Source organism: Pelophylax lessonae (assembly GCF_965119305.1).
Source record: "Pelophylax lessonae genome assembly, chromosome: 12".
Classification (NCBI taxonomy): domain Eukaryota; kingdom Metazoa; phylum Chordata; class Amphibia; order Anura; family Ranidae; genus Pelophylax; species Pelophylax lessonae.
Window position 1 is genome coordinate 96,751,256 of NC_138779.1, and position 24,268 is coordinate 96,775,523.

At 42.1% G+C, this 24,268-nt stretch overlaps 1 protein-coding gene across 1 annotated transcript in view; it reads right to left on the minus strand.

The window, feature by feature from the left end:
• Positions 1-24,268, minus strand: part of LOC309568896 (circularly permutated Ras protein 1-like) — a gene marked incomplete at its 3' end in the record, with an annotated part of 177,565 nt that overhangs the window by 62,192 nt on the left and 91,105 nt on the right. Inside the window, exons 4-8 of the mRNA XM_082274675.1 lie at positions 21,314-21,454; positions 7,895-7,972; positions 7,531-7,695; positions 2,821-2,931; positions 1,126-1,194 (exon numbers count right to left, since the gene is read on the minus strand). Coding sequence (XP_082130801.1) covers positions 1,126-1,194; positions 2,821-2,931; positions 7,531-7,695; positions 7,895-7,972; positions 21,314-21,454 — 564 coding nt within the window. The remainder of the gene's footprint in view (positions 1-1,125; positions 1,195-2,820; positions 2,932-7,530; positions 7,696-7,894; positions 7,973-21,313; positions 21,455-24,268) is intronic.

Below are 24,268 nucleotides of genomic sequence, written 5' to 3' on the forward strand. Positions count from 1 at the left end.
ACATTGCATTCCTGAACCTTGCACTCTGTACAATGTATTCCTGAACCTTGCACCCTGTACAACACATTCCTGAACCTTGCACTCTGTACGAAACGCACTCCTGAACCTTGTGCCCCTGTACAACGCATTTCTGAACCTTGCACCCTGTATGAAACGCACTCCTGAACCTTGCACTATGAACGAAACACACTCCTAAAGCTTTCCACACTTAGCATAACACACTCATGGGAAGGGCAAAGGAGGTGGAGTCAGGGTTGGAACTGGGTGGGGGGCTGCAAAATGAGGTTTCACCTAGGGTATCAAAAATCCTTGCACCAGCCCTGCCTACAGGTGAAACTGCATGTCCATGAAATATGAGAGCCATTGTAATTCAGTGGGCATTCTTCAAACTATGAAACACAATAAACAGTATTTATTTACTAGTACCCGGAGGAAACCTACAAAAGCACAAGGGTGGTGTCGTGTTTGGGATTTGAGCCAACAACTCTAATGCTGCCAGGAAGAAGTGGGGATTTTTGGATTCAAAGACCCTACCAAGCTCCAAGCAGAACAACAAAATAGTGCAAATCTCCTTTAAAAGTGTTACTAAATCCAGGACCCTGCGTTTACTACATCTGGACTCCCGACAGTACACAGAACATGGAAATGTCATTATTTAATAAATATAAACTGCTAAATACCTTTTATCATCAGCAGTATATACAAGTCTTGAGACTTTTGTCAGTGTCCAGCCGAGCACTGGTTAAAGCTTGCAGGAGGAATTTTCATTCTGCTCTGACTGTCCTATGAGTCTGCATGACCCCTGACTTGCTGTCTGGACAGTGCTGATTGGCCCTGTGCTGATCACATGCACCCTCCCCAAACAAAAAAAACTCTATAGCAATACACACCCAACTGAGCATGTGCAGAGTGCCCCCAAGGCTCTGTTCTATCAGCAAATGGATTGGGGATAGTAAAAGAAGGGGGAAGATCAGAGAAAACAGGATCAAACAGCCTTTTTACACAATGCAGAGGATTAACCCCTTAGGTTCCACAGTCAGTATAACAAGCATGCTTTACTTCATATACTGTTTGGGTTTAGTAACACTTTAAACACTACAATCATTTTTTTCTTATTTTGCTTACCATTAGGTTTCACACATGGACCGGGAATGACTTCATAAGCATAGTCGTAATCTTCAGATTTGGTAAAGCCTGCATTCAAACAAAACAGCAAATTTAAGATGTAGGGGTAGACATAACATTTGTGCAGACTGTGCAGCTGCACAAGGGCCCTGTGACGGTACTAACCATCACTATGAGTAAAAGACAGATATTTGGGGGACGCTGAGAAAATGGTTTGGATAACTTCAAATGGGAGAGTAATATTTATCAACAATATCTCTCAAAAACTATGAAGATTTAATCCCACTTTACACTGTGAGACCTGTGGCCTGTTGCCATGGAGCCTGTGATACCTAATGTGTATTCCATGTCCTTCAATGTCAAACAGGCTTTCCCTATTGTTTGTGTATTGAGATAATGTGTATTGTGTTAAGTCTGTCTGCCTGCTCCATTGTTAAATGTTAATGACCTCACATTGTTCTGTCCAGATGGCTAGATAATTAGTTCAGGTTAATTCTGTTATCTGCATATGATAATGTAATCAGGCAGAGGGGCGGGATTGTGTACACTGCATGGGAGTGACTGAGTGTAAAACTCAGTTTTTATTGGATTGTGAATTTCATGGCCTGTTCCCCACAAGGTCCACCTGGGCGGTAACCTTGTGGGGGAAAACTGTAGAAAAGAGTAGCTGTACCATTAAACCTTCAGTTTTACTTCACCCTCAGAGTCCTGTCTCTCATTTGGGGAATCTGCTACAAGGGATTGCTATGCTCTTCATACTCCCTTGAACAATCACTAAGCTCTTGTAAGGGCTTGTTCCTGTTCCTGTGTCTTGCTGCACTCTCTGGGGAAATAGAGGTTCACCAACTGGAACCTGGAGCCTTGTCATAGGTCCAGGGTGAGTAGGAGACGGCGAGACCCCAACCAAGCTGTGGTGGTTTGTGGGGTCTGAGGTGGTTATGGTGTCTGGTGGAGTGCTTGGAGCCCTCACAAAGCACTAGGAGCATCTGTCAACGGAGGTACCCAGCCGGGGTGCTGGATGATCCGTTACAGGCCCGGCAAAGTAAAGACAGTTGCTGTGTATTGATTAACAGCTCCATAGAATTGAGTCATGACCAAGTCAAGGTAATACTGCATCAGGGAGGTGCAAGGTCCCCTCTCCTTGTCACATAGACCTGGCCATGGCTTACTCCTATCTAGCCCTAGTTGATACAAGGTGAATAACTTTCTTGGCCGGTAACTAAATGGTAAGGCCTAATATTTGCTCTTGCATAGGGATGGTTTACTGACTCTGCCACTGCTGGTTACACAATACCAGTGAAAAGTAATGTTGGGCAAACACAGAGAAAATTTCCTGATGAACCCACTGAAATTTGAGCTGTTGGTACCCTTCTGCCCAATATCTTTCCATCTAAAAATTTAAAGAGCTGAGTCTAAATATGGCAGCTAACCAATCCAATTGAATGCAGCCACTGTTTGGGTATTCCAATAGCCCTTGATACTAGCTGTCAGAATACAAAAGCTGACAGGGGAGATTTCTCCATCCATCTCCTCCATCTGTCTCCTCCATCTGTTTAACATGACTGAGGAAAAATTACATAGCTTCTTTACAGTGTATGGCTAGCTAAAATGATATATTGGCATTAGTAAGCAGATAGTAGCTAACAGCAGTAAACAAAGACCAGGAGAATATTAGTAGTGGAGCACTTTGTTTACCAGATCGATATTCTGATGGCTTATTTTTTCTAAATGGAATTGGTGGAGGGTTCTGCTGCTTCATATTAAAAGCAGTGGGTGCTGGTCCATTTTCAAACCCCTGGCAAATGTCTGGAAGAAAAGAGAAGAGAAACAAGATGAAGATGATTGTGGAGTTGATTTACCAAAGATAAACCAGCTGTTCACTTTGTAAGGGAAATTTCACCTCGCAAAAAATACCCAATTGCATGCAAGGAAAATACATAAATAAATGTATTTTTGCTTGCACATGATTCGATGACGGAAGTTAGCAGATATTTACCTCATTTACTAACCTAAGGGAAAATTCCCTTGTACAGTGAACAGTCTATTTGCCTTTAGTAAAACAAAGTTCAAATATATATATATATATATATATATATATGGATTTTCCATTCACGATTTTTAACAGCAAATAAGTCTATTGTTGTGTTATTGGCGAATGCAACAGAGAACAAGTCATCAATATGACAATATGACAATATGACAATATCAATATGCAAGTCATCAGTATGACAATATACCCATCATTCAGATACAATATGTGCCTAATCAAACAATCAGTTCCATGTATATTCCATAGATAATGCCTGCAAATGATTGAACCCCAAAGTTGTTAGAATGAAGGAGCAATGAGGGGAGCAATATTTTTCCTTTAGTGTAAATATCAGATCAATCTGGTTACATATTTCATAAAATGAGAACAGAAATACAGTTCTTCAGCCTTTTAGTATAAAAATTTAAAGTCAGCATTTATAAATACTGTCGCTGCTGACTTTTAATAAAAGGACACTCACCTGTTCAGGGGTCTAGCGGCGTGCTCCTCTGAACCACTTCTTCGACAGTCTTAGGGTACCTAGCGCTTTGTGAATGGTTCCGCAGCCTTCTGGGACCTGTGACGTGTCCCAGAAGGCTGCGGGCAATGAGGAAGGGGGGGGGGGGTGTAGAAGAGAGGCCCTATTGTACATGTTTTAGGTTTAGCTTCTTATGTGGTTACTCCACATGGGACATTTTACTGAACTAGAGGCCTAGACGACAGTGTAATAGAAGTTTTCCTAGTTCTGAGCCTACCTGAGCTCTGATCTATAAGTATGAGTAGCAATGCAGGTTAGTCATATAGGGCTCTATTCACAGAACCAGATCGCAAACACCACATGCGATCCTGAAAATGTCAATTTCATGTCATGGTTGTTAAGGAACAGGCGGCCGTAGCGTCCTTAACAACCGATGAGTCATCAGCTGTCAGCGGGATTCCCCGCTGACAGCGAAATGTAAAAAAAATAAATAAAAAAGCCAGCAATACAAAAATTAGGAAAATAAAGGCGTGGGATCTCCCCCAGTCCTTACAAGGCCCTTTGGGTTTGGTATGGATTATGAGGGGAACCCCCCCATGCCAAAATTGAAACAAAAATGGTATAGAGTCCCCATACCAAACCCTTATACGAGCATGCAGCCTGGCAGGTCAGGAAAGGGGAGGGACAAGCAAGCGATCTCCCCTCCTGAACCATACCAGGCCACAAGCTCTCAACATGGGGGGGGGGGGTTTCTCCTAAGTTTTAATTACCGGCACTCATCAGGTGTTAAGGACGTGCCAGACATCTGAACCTTAACAACCATGACAGTTACTGGTTGTTAAGGACACTCACCTGTTCAGGGGGTCTAGCAGCATAGTCCCCCAAACTGCTTCTTCGACAGTCTCAGGGTACTTGGCACATTGTGAATGGTTCTGCAGCCTTCTGGGACCTGTGACGTGTCCCAGAAGGCTGCAGGCGGGGGGGTGGGGTGTGGTTGTGTAAAAGAGAGGACCTATTGTACACGTATCAGGTTTAGCTTCTCATGTGGTTACTCCATATGGCACATTTTACTAATCAAGAGGACTAGGCGACAGTGTAATAGAAGTTTTCCTAGTTCTGAGCCTACATGAGCTGTGATCTGTAAGTATGAGTAGCAATGCAGGTTAGTCATATAGAGCTTCATTCACAGAACCAGATCGCATGTGGTATTTAGGTGTTTTCCCAAATACCACATGTGATCCTGAAAATGCCAATTCACTATTGCTGTATGCGGTATATTTACTGCTGCACAGAAACCATGGCAGTTACTGGTTGTTAAGAACGCTGGTGGTCGGCCTGATCCTTAACCAACATATCGCATGATTTTATAAAATAACTCATGCGGTAATTTAATAGCGTTTTTTAGTGAATGCCAAAAAACGTTTTGAAAAACGCTGTGCGGTATCTTTCCACATACTCAGATGCAATAAGATACCGCTTTGTGAATAGAGCCCACATATAGTTAGTCTGGTTGAAAAAAAGACATAACTCCATCTAGTTCAACAAAAAGATAGAAACAAACAAACACAAAACCATATTCAGAATCCTATACCCTCAGTTGACCCAGAGAAAGGTAAAAAATGCTTATAAAGCATGATCCAATTTGCACCAGTGTGGGAAAAAAATTCCTACCTGAGCCCCCAGGAGGCAATAGGATATTCCCTGGGTCAACCATATCTGGTGTTATTACCTATGAATGTTAATCGCTTAAAGTTAAAGACCAACCACCACAGATATACTGCAGCAGGCTGGCTCTCCTGCACAAACCAATGTAGGGGTTGTCAGTTCGCGGGAGCAGGTCTCAGGCGCGCATGCCCGCTCTCTAGCCCTGCAGCTAAGCATCGGGGAACCCGGCGATCACTGCAGGGACTGACAGAAGGCAGTGTGCCGTTGTAAACACGGCACACCACTCCTCTGTCACTGATTGAAACAGGGCTCCTGTGTCCTTGTTATCTCGGAACACAGGAGCCCTGTTTCCATCCACAAAGTCTGGCCCCCACACAGTTAGAATCCCCCCCCTAGGTACACAATTAACCCTTTGATCGCCCCTGGTGTTAGCCCCTTCCCTGCCAGTGTCATTATTACAGTAACAGTGCATATTTTTAGCACTAATTACTGTAGTGTCACTGGTCCCCCCAAAAGTGTCAAAAATGTCAGTTAGGGGTCCGATCTGTCCGACGCAATGTCGCAGTCCCGCTATAAATCATTGCAGATCACCGCCATTACTAGTAAAAAAATAATAAATAAATAAAAATGATATAAATCTTTCCCCTAGTTTGGAGACGCGATAACTTCTGCACAAACCAATCAAAATACACTTATTGGGATTTCTTTTTACTAAAAATATATGTGCCAAAATACAAATTGGCCAAAAATGATGAAAAAAATTAGATTTTTTAGCTTTTTTCTAAATTGTTGCTCTTATTTTTAATTTATGGCGCAGATTGCAAAAACCGCAGAGGTGATCAAATACCACCAAAAGAAAGCTCTGTTTGTGGGAAAAAAAAAAGGATGTCAATATTATTTGGGTACAGCATCGCACGACCGCACAGTTGTCAGTTAAAATAACGCAGTGCCGAATTGCAATTAATGGCCTGGTCATTAAGGGGGCAAATCCTTCTGGTCCAGAAGTGGTTAATACCCAGTTAATTTTTGTGTATTTAGGAGCGTATCCAGCTTTTTAAAAACAAACGACTAAGCTGGCCAGAACTAGTTCTTGAGAGAGTCTATTCCACATTTTCACTGCCCTTACTGTGAAGAAGCCTTTCCGCATTTGGAAATTAAATGATATAAAGAGTACCCCCTTGTCTTCTACAGTGACCTGAAAGTGAATACCCTTCACCAAGTTCGCTATTGCAAATTACCTGCTCTCTGATTAGGAGGAAAGATAGTAAACATGGTTCTTGCAGCTAATAATTTCAAACCTAAATATTTAATTTAGTATAGGGCAGAATAAGGCTGGCCATACACTATACAATTTTCTTGTTCAACTTTCCTTTAGATTTACCAAAACCATGTAATATAGGGTCAAACCTAAACACTTTCAGTTTGTATGCGGTCAGGCAGGCCCTTGCACTACATAGTTTAAGGTAAATCTAAAGGAAATTGAATAAGAAAATTGTATAGTGTATGGCCAGCCTAAGAATAGAGCCTCTGTTTTTCCACCATCTGTGTTCCTATTAGGGAGATTACCCTTCACTTCCTGTCAGGACAGGAAGTAATAGGAAATCTCTCCATCAGGAACCTCATAAAAACAATAAGGGTCGGTTCACACTAGGTCGCTCCGACTTAGGGGGCGACCTGTGAAGTCGCGTGCAGCGCGACTTTGGCGCGACTTGCACAGACTTCATAAAATGAATGTCAATGCAAGTCGCCTCCAGGTCGCTCCGAAGTAGTACAGGACCCTTTTTCTAAGTTGGAGCGACTTGTGTCGCTCCTATTAGAACCGGTCCTGTACTACTCAATGACCGCAACGGTGCACGACTTGCCAGGCAGACCAAGTCGCCTGACAAGTCGTATTAGTGTGAACCGGCACTAACACATTAATGGAGGAGGGGAAAGAACTTTTGACAATGTTTTTATTTCTATTCAAGGTTTCCTGTCCTGGTGACTACTGCATTTCCCATTTCTTGTTCCAAGTGTACTGTAACAGAGAAAGGAGGTCAGAGAAAAACCTTTAAAGATATTATAACAAAAACAAAAGTTCAGACTTTACTCTGACTTCAGTTACTGTGTGCGTCCACCGGATCTGTTACAGAAAGCAATGAAATTAGGCAGGAATCCAGGGTGGACAGCAATGGCAGCCTTAATATTACTGAGTTTTATGGGAGCTTTTAGGTGATCTTAGGAAACCAAACACTAAAGAGAGTCATCATACCAGTATGGATTAAGGAAGGTTTCTTCTTGCGTTCTGGAATGGGAGGCGGTGTCTTACGCCCTGGTATTGGGGGTGGTGGTAACTGGAGACCGTGGTATACATTTGCTTCTGGAGACAGTCTATTACGTGTTAGGTCCTGTGGCAGTTCTAAAGGGGAACAAAATATCAGATAAAGTTAGAGTCTAGCTACCCTTGTCATCTGCAGCCACTTCTACTCTCATCAACACTGGACCCATAGCACTGTGATGTATTCATAGCAGTGCTCCATATACTTTGGTAACAAGTAGTAGCTCTAATGCAGCAATTGCTATGTATAACTATAGTCATTGAGATTATGTCAGTGATCCATTAGCCCTGCCGGTTGATGCAGAATCTGCATTACAACTATAGTTGTCATAAAGAGAGAGATCAGGCTCATGGACACCTAGAATATATTAATGAATGGTACTGGATAAATTAATATTTATTACTGCAATAGTGTAATACACAGAATATTGTGTAAAAAAATAGGGCAAGAAAAATTGTGGAAGGCCATTAATTTGGGAATAAATTAAAAATTGATGTATGCACAATTGCCTGTTAGAGGCTATTTGGAACGATTTTAGCCAAGGGGGCTCTGGGGATGTTTCCTTCTGCAGCTTCTCTCCTGTTTTCTGACACTACACAAAGGCTCCCTTCAAATCTAGGCATTACTATTTTTACAGGCGTTTTTTGGGCGTTTTGCAGCGTTTTTGTGCAGGCATTTTGAGTTGACAAGTGACCAATGAAGAGCAGTAAAATGCCTGTAATCTGGCAACAAAATAAACTCATGTACTCTTTTGAGCAACACGTGTTTTGCTTAAGGTGACAGAACGCTCAGATGTGAACAGGGACCATTGAAATTAATGGGATTTGTCTTGTTGGGTGTTTTTAGAGCGGAGGCATAGAGCAGAAAATCGCCCAAAAACGCCTAGATGTGAATGGTGCCTAAAGTCAGTGCTGTATAGACAGGGGAGGACTGGATCAGGGGGCAGGGGGACAATTGCCCCTCCGGGCTGCTCTGATGTCCTGTAAAAAGGCTGCACCGCTACTGCCACAGACATGCCTAAAGGATCCCTGGTGAAAAGAAATTAAAAGTCCCCGCCACTGACCTACTGAGTGCAGGATGAAGACAAGGACAGAGAGCAGGCTTACCCCCCCCCCCAGCATGGATGGTGTAAACTGTGTCTGAGCAGAGGCCGGTTCCATGCCCCACTTGAGACTCTTCTCCCCCTGCCAGCCTCAACCGAGCTGTTCTAGCTCCCCAGGTTGGGAACCCGGATTCAGCTGGTGAGTAGAGAGTACCTGGAGCGTGAGCAGAGAGTACCTGGAGGGGGGCCGAGTGGCAGCACCATGGGCCTTTGGTTTGTACTTGCCCAATGGGCTGAAAGTTGCCAGTCTGCCCCTGTATATAGACACCAACTTTGTATGGCTCCTGATTCTGAAAGCATTGCATTAAACAAGTAAAAGGTATATAGGGACAAAACTTGCTTATGTAGTTTGGATAGAGTGAGGAACTTTTAGAACACTTGTTGGATTCCTATGACTATCCAGAGCTCTGTTAGAGAGGTGTTACCTCACTTTCTGTCCAGGTGATAATGGTTTGCCAGTAGGGATGATCGAACGGTTCGGGTCGACCATCGCTTCGGCCCGAACATTGGGTGTTCGAGGTTCGGCCGAATTTAGAACTTTTTGCCCAAAAAGTTCAGAATTCGGCAACCAGAACCGACCAAAATGCAATGGTTCAGGAAATGGGCTTTAAAAGCCCATGATTGGACCAGAACCATTAGCAAAAGCCAATTGAGGGGGCAGAAGAATGCTAGGAATGTGATTGGAGTGACTAGGGGTCCCTAGGCCAATCATTAGTGAATACACCCCCCAGTATATAAGATAGCCCCCGCCAAATTCCTAGCATTGTTATACAGGACATGGAAGAGAGTGGAAGCAGTTCTGCTAATTTTACTTTAAAAGTGTCATTTAGCATTTATTAGTGTGAGGAAAGGGATATCTAGTGTAGTTAGGGTGCTCCTTTACACTTTAGTTAGCTTCAAAAATTTAGTTTCTGTAGGGAAAGTGTGAAGTGTCAGGGGGACCGTAATGTAGTGTAGGGTGAACTGACTGCTATGGCAGGGTGACCGAACCCTTCCATATCAGGGTGACCGTAATGTAGTGTAGGGTGAACTGACAGTGACTGCTATGGCAGGGTGACCAAACCCTTCTATATCAGGGTGACCGCAATAGAGAAAAGCTAGTTTCTCTCAAGTCACTTTCGCTGCAGGGATATGGCTTCGCCGCCGCCAGCATTTTTGGCTGCAGGCGTTGCTAGTGATTTTTTGAGCACATGTTTGGAGTCAGACATGACATCTGAACATGTGTATAGGGGGTATATATACACACCCATGTCTGTATATATACACCTAGACATATATAGGTGTGAAAGGAGCAGAAAAAACTACTTGCGCTAATGAAATAATTAACACCAATATAGTTACGCTCCTATCACACCCATATATGTCTAGGTGTGTATATACATATAAGTATGTGTGTATATACACCACTATACACAAGTTCAGATGTTTTGCCTGCCTCCAAAGAACCCAAAAAAATGCCCAAAAAAACGCTAGCGTCAAAAAAAAAAAAACACCTAGGTGTGTTGTTGCAGGCATTTTTTTGGGTTCTTTGGAGGCAGACAAAACATCTGAACTTGTGTATATGGGTACATATACACACGTACTTATATGTATATACACACCTAGACATATATAGGTGTGATAGTAGCAGAAATATATGCTTGCGCTAATGAAATCATTTACACTAATATGGTTATGCTCCTATAACACCTATATATGTCTAAGTGTAAAATACATATAAGTATGTGTGTGTACACAAGTTCAGATGTTTTGCCTGCCTCCAAAAACCCCAAAAAAATGCCTGCAACAACACACCCGGGCGTTTTTTTTTTTTTTGACGCTAGCGTTTTTTTGGGAATTTTTTGGGGTTCTTTGGAGGCAGGCAAAACATCTGAACTTGTGTATAGTGGTGAATATACCACTATACACAAGTTCAGATGTTTTTCCTGCCTCAAAAGAACCCAAAAAAATGCCCAAAAAAACGCCTGCTATTAAACCGGCAAGGTGTGAAAAGCGAGAAGCCAACATCCTGTGCTGAAAGTGTTCTAATACAAACAATCTTTTTTTTATGGTTCTGGACATGCTACAGAGCTGAAACTTCACAGGTACACTTTTTAGACCCCCCAGATACTAAATCCAAAGAAATTATTTTTTTTTTTCAATAATTGGCTCTCTATCAAAAATGAAAATTTTTAAGAACTTTTTTTTTGTGTGATTAATAGTCCCTGGGGTATGCCCCAGAACCCTAGGGCACATTTTGGGGGCATTTATTGGGTTTTAGGGCTTCAAAATGGTGTTTTTTGATTACCGAAGTTCGGGTCCCATTGATTTCAATGGGGTTCTGAAATCCGGGCCAAACTTTCGGGTAGTTCGGATGTTCTGGCCGAACCAAACTTTTGAAAAGTTCAATCATCCCTATTTGCCAGAGATAAAGTAGGGGAGATTTGCTAAAAATGGAGCACACAGAATCTGGTACAGCTGTGCATAGTAACCAGTCAGCTTCCAGGTTTTATTGTCAAGGTCTAACTGAACAAGCTGAAGTTAGAAGCTTATTTGTTACTATGCACAGCTGCACCAGATTCTGTGTACACCAGCTTTAGTAGATCTCCCTCATTCTGTCCATGTAACTCTTGTTAAATTTCCCTTACTTTCCCTCTAATCAATCCTTGTTTACAGAAACAGTAAATGAGGGGAAATATCTCTGCCAGGGCAGTAAAAACCCAACAGGGGTTCTAATCCATCACCACTGGATCCAAAACTATAGAAAACATTTTAAATATCCATCGACTGTTCCCCTGATGACGTCGTTTGGTGGCGAAACGTGTTGGGTGGGGCTTAACTTGTGACATCAGCGAGCTCACCGTGTGGCCAATCATCAGTACATGCTGTGACATGCTGTATTTTCTTTTACATCTGTTAGTACCTGTCTATCGTTTTAAATAATTTGTTTGGTGGTTTTACACTATGAGTGGCCTCTGTTCTCCTCTATGAGGCGAATGTGGCCTGTTCTGATATGCTGATCCTTGGAATCACTTAAAACCAGAAGTTGGTGTCCTGCTGTTCCCATTCATGGATGTCTGAAGGTCTGTTATTACATGCCTGGCTGATCTCTGTGGTGGGGATCTATCTATATATAGATTTTGACATCCAATATTCCATTGTTTAATGGGTGCTGCTCTCTGTACACTTTTTCACACTAAGCGCAAAATAATAATGTTGCTGTTTTTTTTATAAAAAGTTCCTCTGCCCCTGGCAACGCTGATACACCCCATGTTCTATATGTTCCCCCTGTGCCGCTGGGCCCTTTGGAGAAGGACACAGAACCTCTGTCATTCACTGCTATGGAGGAAGAGAGGTGTGAGTTTTGTGCTGCTTGTGTGTATGGAACTCAGAACTCTGCACATACAGTTGTAGTACAGAGAGCACGTAGAAGGGACTCCTACAGGACTACATAGGTCCCAGGGGCACAAGCAGAACATAAAGAATAGGGATTGTAACTAGCAGCACAGCTGGGGGACACTTTCAATTTAAATGCAGAGGAGAAATTATATTTTCAGAAACAACAGCAAGTACATGTACATTTTCTGATGTTATCCATTTTAATTAAAAAGAAGACTTTCACCTTAAAGTGAATGTGAACCCTAACAATGAATCTCTTCTATTTCATCTCCCTTGATCTGTTAAACATCTTTTGAAAGCATTTTGTTTTATCTGTTCTATAAGTGTAAAAAAACTCCAGATAAATGCGAAAAAAAATCTGTGACATCCTAAATTTGTGTGCATTTTGCCTGTGCTGCAACGAATGTTATCAGGTCTGCCTAGTTCTCTCTGTGAAGTCTAGAACAGTTTCCCTATGTCATAGAGACACAGAGAGGGGGAGGTGTCCTGTAGATTTAACACACTTCCTGTCCTAGGTTGACAATGCTGCTCTTTTATAGGCACAGTACAGCGAGTGTGTGAACCTCAAGATCACCAGATGAAAAAGTTAAAAAAAAAGACTAAGGCCCCTTTAACATGGGAACCTCCATAAAGCGGGATCCGATTGCTTAGCAGGGGATCTCTCTGCTGATCCCCGCTGAGAAAGCAGATGGCAGGTCTGTGTCCCCTCTGCTATGCAGAGGGGACACAGACCCAGCCAACTCTCGTTTATGGGGCAATCAGATGAAAACGCCTGTCAGGTTCCATCTAATCTGACCTGCCAGACAGATGGGGAATAGGACCATCATCTGTCTGTTTTTGGTGGACAGGATTGGATGAGATGGCGGCGGGTGTCAGGGGAAATCTGCCACTCCATATGTAGCACTGCCCCCGCAGGGACTGCTGGATATTAACTATGTGGGCTCCCCTGGTTACCAACACACGGTTGTAAGTAAATAGAGTTCTTGAATCCTTTCTTACTCCTGTTGGCTCTTCCAATAAATAAACAGTCTAGGGGCGTTGGTTATTTTTGTTGTTTATTTTATAATTGGGATAGGAGAAGGTAATAGTAGGATTCTCCAACTGAACTATTCACATAAACAAGGACTTCTATCTTCGGAACATCTTTAGCAATCAGGAACAGCAATGCTGTTAATCCACACTGCCACAAGTGTAGATGGAGTTAAGTCTCTTGCTCTCTTTGCTCTCTGACAAAACAAATTGGTGATTGATATCTTATCTTCAAGACACTCTCACTAGCATCCCCTCTCAGCTGAAACCCGTCCACTGTCTATCCTAGGAGCAGGGGTGGCCCCCCTCAGGTCAGGCCCCTTGACACGAGTTTCTGTACTCACTGGTACTGCAGATACAGATCCTCCAGTGTCTCCCCTCTCAGTCAGCTTCCCTTGACCTCTGGGTTCAGCTCCTCTCCGCTACTCTTCCGGCCCTCAGGATGACCCCCTGAGACCACATGGCACCTATACAGAGGAGGAGGTAGCCGCCCCCTCCCTCTGGGACTCCGCTCCTCAACAAAAGATCTCAAGCACATGTGCTCCTGGCTTTTATACAGTATCCCAACATGCACCGAGGCAACTTTCCCTCTGCCAATCGTCAGGACTGTTTAAAAAGTCCATGCACCCATTCGTTAGGTTTTCTTCCCACTGTCCAACATGTCTCCCTATTGAACCAGTGTGAAACACTCTCTAGACAGAATGAGTTGCACTCTGAGCACAATGAGCAGACCTCACTAACAGATCCTGCTCTCTGGTAGCAAGAGAACAATATAGATTTACCTGCAGCCCCTCTGGTAAGCAGACAGAGCTCAAACTATACTTTCTCACTAGCATCTACCTAGGAGGGTGCTACACATAGAAGAGACTGGAGGGTCCGATCAGATCTGCCTGAAAAAATGACAGGCGGACCTGATCGAACAGCCCGTGTGAAAGCGACCTAAAGCAGCTACCATATCCAAGGGCTAATAAGCTGTAACATATGAAATGTCTGTTTTTAGATTTAGATAACATCACCAAATAAAATATCTCATACGCAACTATTTTTGACGAATCTGGTCTGCAGGTAACCTGGGATTTTTACAGTAACAGTACATTGACTATACAAATACCATTAGTATTATCCTGCTCAGTTTCTTCATAGATACAAGTTTGTTTTTCCAGGCACTTTAATTTCTAGAAAAAATAGTTTGCATTACAGGCGGTCCCCAAGTTACAAACATCCCACTTACAAACGACTCCTACTTACAAACGGAGGGAGACAACAGGAAGTGAGGAGAAATCTGTAATGTTCTGGTACCTTTGGGTACCCTAATTACTCTTTCATAAGTGTATGCGCCCCACCATTCTCTTTTGGTAAGGTGCGCATACACCTTTAAGACTGATGCTGTCATCACTGAGCGCCGGACTGGATGGCTATTTAGATCGCCGGCTCTCACTCACATGTGTTCGTTCAAACTGCTTTGTGCCTTGATGCTAACCTGTCTTGAAGCTCTCATGCTTGCAAGCATACCTCGCTGTCGGAACCACGCTGCGCTGATCCCTGTATCCCGCTACCGGATCATCCGCTCTTGCCGAACCTCTCCTCTGCTACATTGCTATTAGTGATAAGTACCCCACAGGGGAAACCTCTATAACCTTCATACTAAAGCTTACACTATCTAGCTCTGCATACTAAGGACTATTACTACATCTGCATTATCTAAGATTGCTAGCTCTTGAGCCTACTACCACCTGTTCTTGCACTGGGTTGATCTCTCTTGTATGTCCACCTGCTACTCTGTCATCTGCTACCATACATGATTGCTAAACCTATCTGCATCCCATCTGCTACTATCTTACTTTCAAGAACATTTCCTTTCAAGTGTCTGTCATCTACCATCTCTACCAAACCTGTCTCTTTAGCCTATCATCACTGTGTTACTATGTACATAAGTCACTCTAGGAAACATCTTATTGAGTGTGTGTATTTACTTGCTGAATTGAGATCATCCACACATGATGAGTCATTGGGAGTTGGGATTGGTGTCTCAGCGTTTCTCTACATGACTACTGAAGTGGAATATTTCTGCAGCTGAAAATCCACCTTATACATAAAACGCAGGAGCGTTACAGATTGAACGAACCACAAATGGATTCAGCAGAAATAACCACTCAGATGACACAATTAAAACAGCAAGTAACTGCGTTAATACACGCACTTGCTGAATTAAAAGAAGACAATCAGGCTCTGTCGCAGCAGGTAATTAGACTGACACAACTTACCACTGCTCAGTCCCCTGAACCCAAAATAAATCCTCCTTTGGTATTTACAGGCGATCGCAAAAAATTTCGCGAATTTAAAAACGCATGTGAGTTACTTTTCTTGCTAAAACCCCGTACCTACCTTACTGATCACATTAAGGTTTGTACTATTATTTCTTACCTAACAGGCAATCCTCGGGCCTGGGCAGACTCTCTTTTTGAGAAAAGCGAGCAGCTTCTCAACTCCTATGCCTTGTTCCTAGCAGAACTCACTAGCCTATATGATGATCCCAATAGGCAGAGTACTGCCGATCTTCAATTAAGATCCTTGAAACAAGGTGGGAGACCTGTAGAAGACTTTGTCGCAGAATTCAAGAGATGGACCCTTGATTCAGAATGGAATGATGCATCTCCGAAAACCCAATTTAGGCTTGGCCTATCAGAGGCCGTTAAAGACGAGCTCGCCCGAGCGGATCTGCCAAAAACCCTGGATGCATTGATACAACTCAGTATCACCATAGATAGAAGACTACGAGAAAGAAAGGCTGAGAAAATGGGAATGCCATTATCCAGCTCTTCTCGGATTTCGGCCGTTGACCCCGTTCCTATGGAGGTAGGAACCATACGCCCACCTCTATCAACTATGGAAAGAGCCAGAAGACGATCTGGTAATCTCTGTTTGTACTGTGCATCCCCGGATCACAAGATAAACGTCTGTCCCCTAGTCTACAAAAAGAAGGGTGAGTGTTCACATGTCCTCCTAGGGGGATTGACAACTTCAATCACTAACCCTTACCTTTCTGTTTACTTAACATTACAGTGGGACCAGAACAGGATTACTACTAAGGCCATGATTGACACAGGATCTTGTGGAAATTATATTGACATACGTTTTGCTGCTTTAAATAAAGTTCCTATTATTTCTAAACTTAAACCTGTCTCAGTGAGTCTTATTAACGGTGTTCCTTTATCCTCTGGTCCGATCACTGATCAGACACAGGCACTCCTAGTCACTACTAACGGGTCTCATATGGAGACCACTACCTTCGATCTAATACCTTCACCCCACTTTCCCATTGTTTTGGGACTTCCCTGGTTGCACACACATCAACCAACCATAGATTGGAAGGAACGGACCCTGACCTTCCTCTCTTGCTATTGCGAGGGTACGTGTAACCTCCCGTCTTTCGGGAAGATCCTGTCTGTGGTGACAGATGAGATTGCACCACTATGTTATCAGGATCTCTCTGAGGTTTTACTTGAGAAAAATGCTCAAGCACTACCTCCCCATCGAGACTATGATTGTAGCATTGATCTACTCCCAAATAGCAAATTGCCGTTCGGTCATGTTTATCCTCTTTCACAGGATGAACTTTCCCATCTCAAAGACTATTTGGATGAGAATTTGGAAAAAGGTTTTATTAGACCTTCCACTTCTTCCACAGCAGCAGGACTCTTTTTTGTCCGCAATAAGGACTCAAGTCTCAGGCCTATCATCGACTATAGGCAATTGAATGCTATTACAATAAAAGATCGCTATCCTCTACCGCTTATCCCTGAGCTCATTGAGCAGGTGCGTGGAGCTACCTATTTTTCAAAATTGGACCTGAAAGGAGCATACAATCTCGTTCGAATCCATGATGGACACGAATGGAAGACTGCATTCAGAACCAGATACGGATTGTTCGAATATCTTGTAATGCCATTCGGGCTGTGCAACGCCCCTGCAGTTTTTCAACGATTTATAAACGATATTTTCAGAGACTTACTAGATGTCTGTGTTGTGGTATATCTGGACGATATACTTACATATTCACGATCCCTGTCTGAACACATAAGACATGTAAGACTAGTATTATCGAGATTGCTTGCACACAACCTTTATGTGAAACTGAAAAAATGCTTGTTTCATAAAGAAGAGGTACTGTTTCTAGGCTACATCATATCCAAAACAGGAATCGAGATGGACATGAGTAAGATATCCTGCATTCAGGATTGGCCTACACCAACCACACGCAAGGCGCTACAGCGATTCCTTGGATTTTCGAATTTCTACAGGAAGTTCATTAGAAACTTCTCTGCCATTGTGAGACCCCTCACACAGCTCACTAGCATTAAAAAACCATTCAAATGGTCAGATGAAGCAAATAAAGCTTTTCACTTGTTAAAGACAAGGTTTACTTCTGCTCCCATACTACGCCATCCAGACCCATCCCTCCAATTCATTCTGGAAGTAGATGCGTCAAACATGGCAGTAGGAGCAATACTCTCCCAACGACCAACTCACACTTCACCACTTCATCCAGTCGCCTTTTTTTCTAAATCCCTAAGCAGTCCAGAGATAAATTACCCCGTGGGTGAAAAGGAACTGCTTGCTATAAAATTGGCTCTGGAGAATTGGCGACATCTACTCGAAGGCACCCAATTACCAATACTTATATACACGGACCATAAAAATCTCCAATATCTTCAGACTAACAAAACTCTCTCTCACCGACAGGTACGATGGTCACTATTCTTTCTAAGGTTTAACTTCCTAGTGACCTACACACCTGCAGATAAGAACAAAAAGGCGGATGCACTATCACGACTAACTGAAGAAAACTACTTTGAAATCCCTTCCGTTCCTATAATACCTCACAAACGCATTATTGGAGTTGTCCGTTCCTTGAAGGAAGAGGTTTTGCATGGTATAAGTTTGGATTCACCCCCACCACAACTAAATACTGATGCAGAAGGCTTCCTCTACTACAACGACAAACTTTACATACCACCTACCATACGCACCAAGATCTTGGAATTATCGCATGATGTGCCTATGGCAGGACATATGGGTATGACAAAGACTCTTAATCTGATTACCAGGCAATTCTGGTGGCCTGACATGAAAACATCTATACAAAAATTTGTCTCTTCATGCAATGTCTGTGCCAGGTCCAAAATTGACACTACGAGACCATCCGGTCTACTATGCAGTCTACCAATACCCCAAACTCCATGGGAAGTTGTGTCCTTGGACTTTATAGTGGAATTGCCTCCTTCTAAAGGATTTAATACCATCTTAGTGTCAGTGGACCATCTGACAAAAATGGCACATTTCATTGCTATTCGCAGACTACCTTCGTCCAAACAAACGGCAGAACTCTTGATGAAACATGTCTTTAAGTTACATGGTATCCCAAAAACTCTTCTGTCTGACCGTGGATCACAATTTATTTCCAAGTTCTGGCAAGAACTATGTCACATACTACGGATCGAGCGGAAGCTCACTTCTCCTTACCATCCGCAGACCAACGGACAGACTGAAAGAGTCAACCAATGCATCGAGCAATATTTACGTTGTTACACTTCTTACCAACAGGATGATTGGGTGGATCTTCTCCCTCTGGTAGAATTTGCCTACAACAACGCAACCCACAGTACGACCAAGCAGAGTCCGTTCTACTTGAACTATGGGTTTCATCTCTCTATTCTTCCACCACGCATCCTTCCTTCAAATAACCCAGTAGCCTCAGACTATCTTACCCAAATAAAGGACTCTCTGGGTTTGCTTAATACTACCATTGCACACGCTCATAGTCAACAAAAGAAGTACTATGATCTTCGCAGAAGACCTTCTCCTCAGTACGCTATCGGGGACCTCGTTTGGCTCTCAACAAAAAATTTAAGACTGAAAATCCCTAGCAAAAAGCTTGGACCTCTGTTCTTGGGACCTTTCCCAATCAAGAAACTTATTGGAAAAGCTGCAGTACAGCTTACATTGCCAATAGACCTCAAAATACATCCCATTTTCCATGTGTCGCTACTGAAGCCCCATGTTCCTGACCAAGGAATAAGGCCTACTATCCCACCTCCTCCTCCTGTACAAGTTGAAGGTGGAGAAGAATATGAGATAAAAGAGATTCTGGATTCTCGTGTCCACAGAGGAAGACTTCAGTACTTGGTTCGATGGAAGAACTATGGGCCCCAAGACGACACCTGGCTAAACACCTCTGACATACATGCCTCTAGATTAATCTGCAATTTTCATGCGAAGTACCCAGACAAACCAGCTCCAGAGGCCTTCAGGAGCCGGCCTTAAGGGGGGGTACTGTAATGTTCTGGTACCTTTGGGCACCCTAATTACTCTTTCATAAGTGTATGCGCCCCACCATTCTCTTTTGGTAAGGTGCGCATACACCTTTAAGACTGATGCTGTCATCACTGAGCGCCGGACTGGATGGCTATTTAGATCACCGGCTCTCACTCACATGTGTTCGTTCAAACTGCTTTGTGCCTTGATGCTAACCTGTCTTGAAGCTCTCATGCTTGCAAGCATACCTCGCTGTCGGAACCACGCTGCGCTGATCCCTGTATCCCGCTACCGGATCATCCGCTCTTGCCGAACCTCTCCTCTGCTACATTGCTATTAGTGATAAGTACCCCACAGGGGAAACCTCTATAACCTTCATACTAAAGCTTACACTATCTAGCTCTGCATACTAAGGACTATTACTACATCTGCATTATCTAAGATTGCTAGCTCTTGAGCCTACTACCACCTGTTCTTGCACTGGGTTGATCTCTCTTGTATGTCCACCTGCTACTCTGTCATCTGCTACCATACATGATTGCTAAACCTATCTGCATCCCATCTGCTACTATCTTACATTCAAGAACATTTCCTTTCAAGTGTCTGTCATCTACCATCTCTACCAAACCTGTCTCTTCAGCCTATCATCACTGTGTTACTATATACATAAGTCACTCTAGGAAACATCTTATTGAGTGTGTGTATTTACTTGCTGAATTGAGATCATCCACACATGATGAGTCATTGGGAGTTGGGATTGGTGTCTCAGCGTTTCTCTACATGACTACTGAAGTGGAATATTTCTGCAGCTGAAAATCCACCTCATACATAAAACGCAGGAGCGTTACAAAATCTAGCCCTAGGAAGGGAAATTCCCTCCTGTAAGAGTTCTCATGGGAAAAAGGTGTCTCCTCTGAAGATTTATCACCAATCCTGGTTTCCACAACAACCCAAAATTTTCCAAATCCAATTGTCATAGGGACAGAAAGTGAGATGAAATCCTCTGAACAGGGGTACAGACAGCAAAACAAATGGTACAGGGGTGTTAACCCTTCCCTATGCTATCCAAAAAACCTAAAAATTATTATTTTGGCTGGAGCTAGACTTAAAAAATTTACCTGTTCTGACTTACAAACAAATTCGACTTAAGAACAAACCTACAGTCCCTATCTTGTTTGTAACCCCGGGGACCGCCTGTAATTAATCTTAGGGAGTCAACATTAAATTGAATTTCACTAAACAGCTTTTATCCCAGAGATATGTAAAAATGAAATTAGGCACACAATTTAATGTATGTTAATGCATGTGTTTATTTCTGCTTCAAAATGGAACAAAGCTGGGAAATCATTATGGTCCTAATGTATAAATATGTCTGAAAAAAAAATGGTATATGACATCAGAGGTCAGGTTTCTCCAGGTTCAACAGAAATAATACCTTGCTATGCAGAATGCCATATGCTATTTTTGCAGACTTGCCACTGGTCTGTTCAGCAGAGAAAGAGGAGATGGCTGCATGTTAACTGAGGTGTAGAGTGTCTTGTGACTCCTCTTAGCATACTGTACAATTCCCTTCCATTTCATTGCTGCTTCTGGATTTAAATACAAGTGTCCATTGGTGGCTAATGCATGAAAAATGTAATTGTATATCTTACAGTATTGTACAGTAAATACAGCCCTATTTGTTAACTAAAGCAAGATAAGATAATTCATGTTACAGACCTTCATGTGAGAAGTGGAACCTGCCTAGTTGCTATAGTAAATACTTTTCCTTACACTATGTTAAGCCTGAGGCTAATAATTCTGTTTCCCGTCTCAGAGCAGACAGTAAGGCATGCAGCAGTGAATCTCAATTTATACCGAAGATAATTCCATACCTGGATTTCGGACTAATGATGGCTTCTTCTTGCGATCTGGAACAGGAGGTAGTGTGTTCCCTTGCTCTCCATTATTAATGGATCCTGGCTGGAAATTCTGGTGGACATTAGAATCTGGAGATGGTCCAGTCTGTGATAAGCCTTGTAGATATTAAAAAAAAAAAAGAAAAGGAAAATGCAATAAGCATAATAAACATTTTACTATCACCATTTTGGCAGATAGAACCCGATTTACATTACAGGTGTATCTCATATAATTAGAATATCATCAAAAAGTTAATTTATTTCAGTAATTCAATTCAAAAAGTGAAACTCTGCTCATCACGGACTGGGGAAAATGTTGCATTTCATTTGGGTTTTAAGGTCCTAGAGTCTGGAGGAAGAGTGGAACGGCACAGAATCCAAGATGCTTGAGGTCCAGTGTGAAGTTTCCAGTCTCTGATGATTTGGGGAGCCATGTCATCTGCTGGTGTTGGTCCTCTGTGTTTTATCAAGTCCAAAGTCAGAGCAGCCCTCTAGCAGGAAATTCTAGAGTACTTCATGCTTCCCCTCTGCTGACCAGCTTTATGGAGATGCTGTTTTTTTCCCCGCAGGACTTGGCACCTGCCCACACTGCCAAAACTACCAATACTTGATTGGCCAGCAAACTCAGCTGACCGAAACCCCATAGAGAATCTGTGGGGTATTGTCAATAGGAAGATGAGAGACACCAGACCCAACAATGCAGATGAGCTGAAAGCCTCTATCAAAGCAACCTGGGCTTCCATAACACCTCAGCAAGTGCCTCCATGCCACGCCGAAATGATGCAGGAATTCAAGCAAAAAGAGCCCTGACCAAATATTAAAAGCATACATACTATCCTGTACATTAACATAATTTTCTGTAAGCCAACATTTCTATATTAAAAATCATTTTTTTTATTGGTCTTATGTAATATTCAAATTTTCTGAGATACTGAATTTTGAGTTTTTACTAGCTGTAAGCCTATTTCTCAAAATTCAAAGAAATAAATTGTTGAAATATATCACTCTGTGTGTAAAGCATCTATACAAAATATATCAGTTTCACTTTTTGAATTGAATTACTGAAATAAATTACCTTTTTCATATTCTAATTTTATGAGATGAACCTGTAAATTACAAGTCAGAGTGGTTGATTTTTTTATTAAATAAACCAGGCATTCAGTGTTAATTTTGTCAACAAAAATATTTTGGGCAACCAAATTAACACTGGTACTGGAGATTTTAGTTGACTTAAAGAGGAAGTAAACTTCCTCTACAAACATTTACCTATAGGTAAGCCTATAATAAGGCTTATCTATAGGTAGTGTATATATCTCCTAAAAGTGTACCGTTTAGGAGATATTTACATGACATGAAGCCAGTGACATCACTGGCGCATGCACTCTGAAGGAACGGCCACCCAAGCCATTCCTTCCGAGCCCCGTGCCGTGAACGGCGGCTCCCATGGGCATGCATGGGAGTGATGTCATTGCGGCTCTGGCCAATTACAGCGCCGGAGCACGCAAACCCAGAAGTAACTCCAGGGAAAATGTCAGCGGTGACACCGATGTGCAGGCGCCACTGTGGGGCTTCGATCTAAGGTAAGTATTACATAATGAGCTACTAGCTCATTATGCCTTTTTCTTACAGGGGTTTTTTTTTTTTTTTTTTTTGGGTTTACAACCTCTTTAATATGACTAAAACTAAAACAATTCAGATGACTAAAATAGGACTAAAACTAAAATGGCATTTTAGTCAAAAGACTACGACTAATACTGCATTAAAATTTGATGTCAAAATTAACACTGCACTATTACATAATAAGTAATAGGCATCTACTAAGCTGCTGAAAGGAAAAAATTAAGAAAAAGGCTTTTCCTCTTTGTTTCCTAATATTTAACGGTGGTAATATATTCAGGTAATATGTGCAATGGCATTACAGCCAATAGTGTTTATAGTTTATTTTTTATTTTTTTTATTTTTTTATACTTTAAAGTTGCACTTCTGTTTGTCAAAAAGCAATATTTTTGTTTGCTTATTAAATTTGTTTTTATTTATAATGTTATATATCACAATGGCTAAATAAGTTTCTGTAATCCACGTTCAAACCTTAATACCATATATAATAACGTGTTTTTCGATTTTTACTCCAGGAGTATATACAGTGGGGATTGAAAGTTTGGGCACCCCAGGTAAAAATTTGTATTAATGTGCATAAAGAAGCCAAGGAAAGATGGAAAAATCTCCAAAAGGCATCAAATTACAGATTAGACATTCTTATAATATGTCAACAAAAGTTAGATTTTATTTCCATCATTTACACTTTCAAAATAACAGAAAACAAAAAAGAAATGGCTTCTGCAAAAGTTTGGGCACCCTGCAGAGTTAATATCTTGTATTGCCCCCTTTGGCAAGTATCACAGCTTGTAAACGCTTTTTGCAGCCACCCAAGAGTCTTTCAATTCTTGTTTGAGGTATCTTTGCCCATTCTTCCTTACAAAAGTATTCCAGTTCTTTGAGATTTCTGTGCTGTCTGTCACGCACTGCTTTTTTAAGGTCTATCCATAGATTTTCAATTATGTTGAGGTCAGGAGATTGTGAAGGCCGTGGCAAACCTTCAGTTTACGCCTCTTGATGTAATCCCCCGTGGATTTCGAGGTGTGTTTAGGATCATTATCCATTTGTAGAAGCCATCCTCTCTTTAACTTCAGCTTTTTCACAGATGGCATCAAATTACCATCCAAAATTTGCTGAAATTTTATTGAATCAATTTTTCCTTCTACTCGTGAGATATTCCCTGTGCCACTGGCTGCAATACAACCCCAAAGCATGATTGATCCACCCCCATGCTTAACAGTTGGACAGAGATTATTTTCATTAAATTATGTGCCCCTTCTTCTCCAAACGTACCTTTGCTCATTCCGGCCAAAAAGTTCAATTTTAACCTCATCG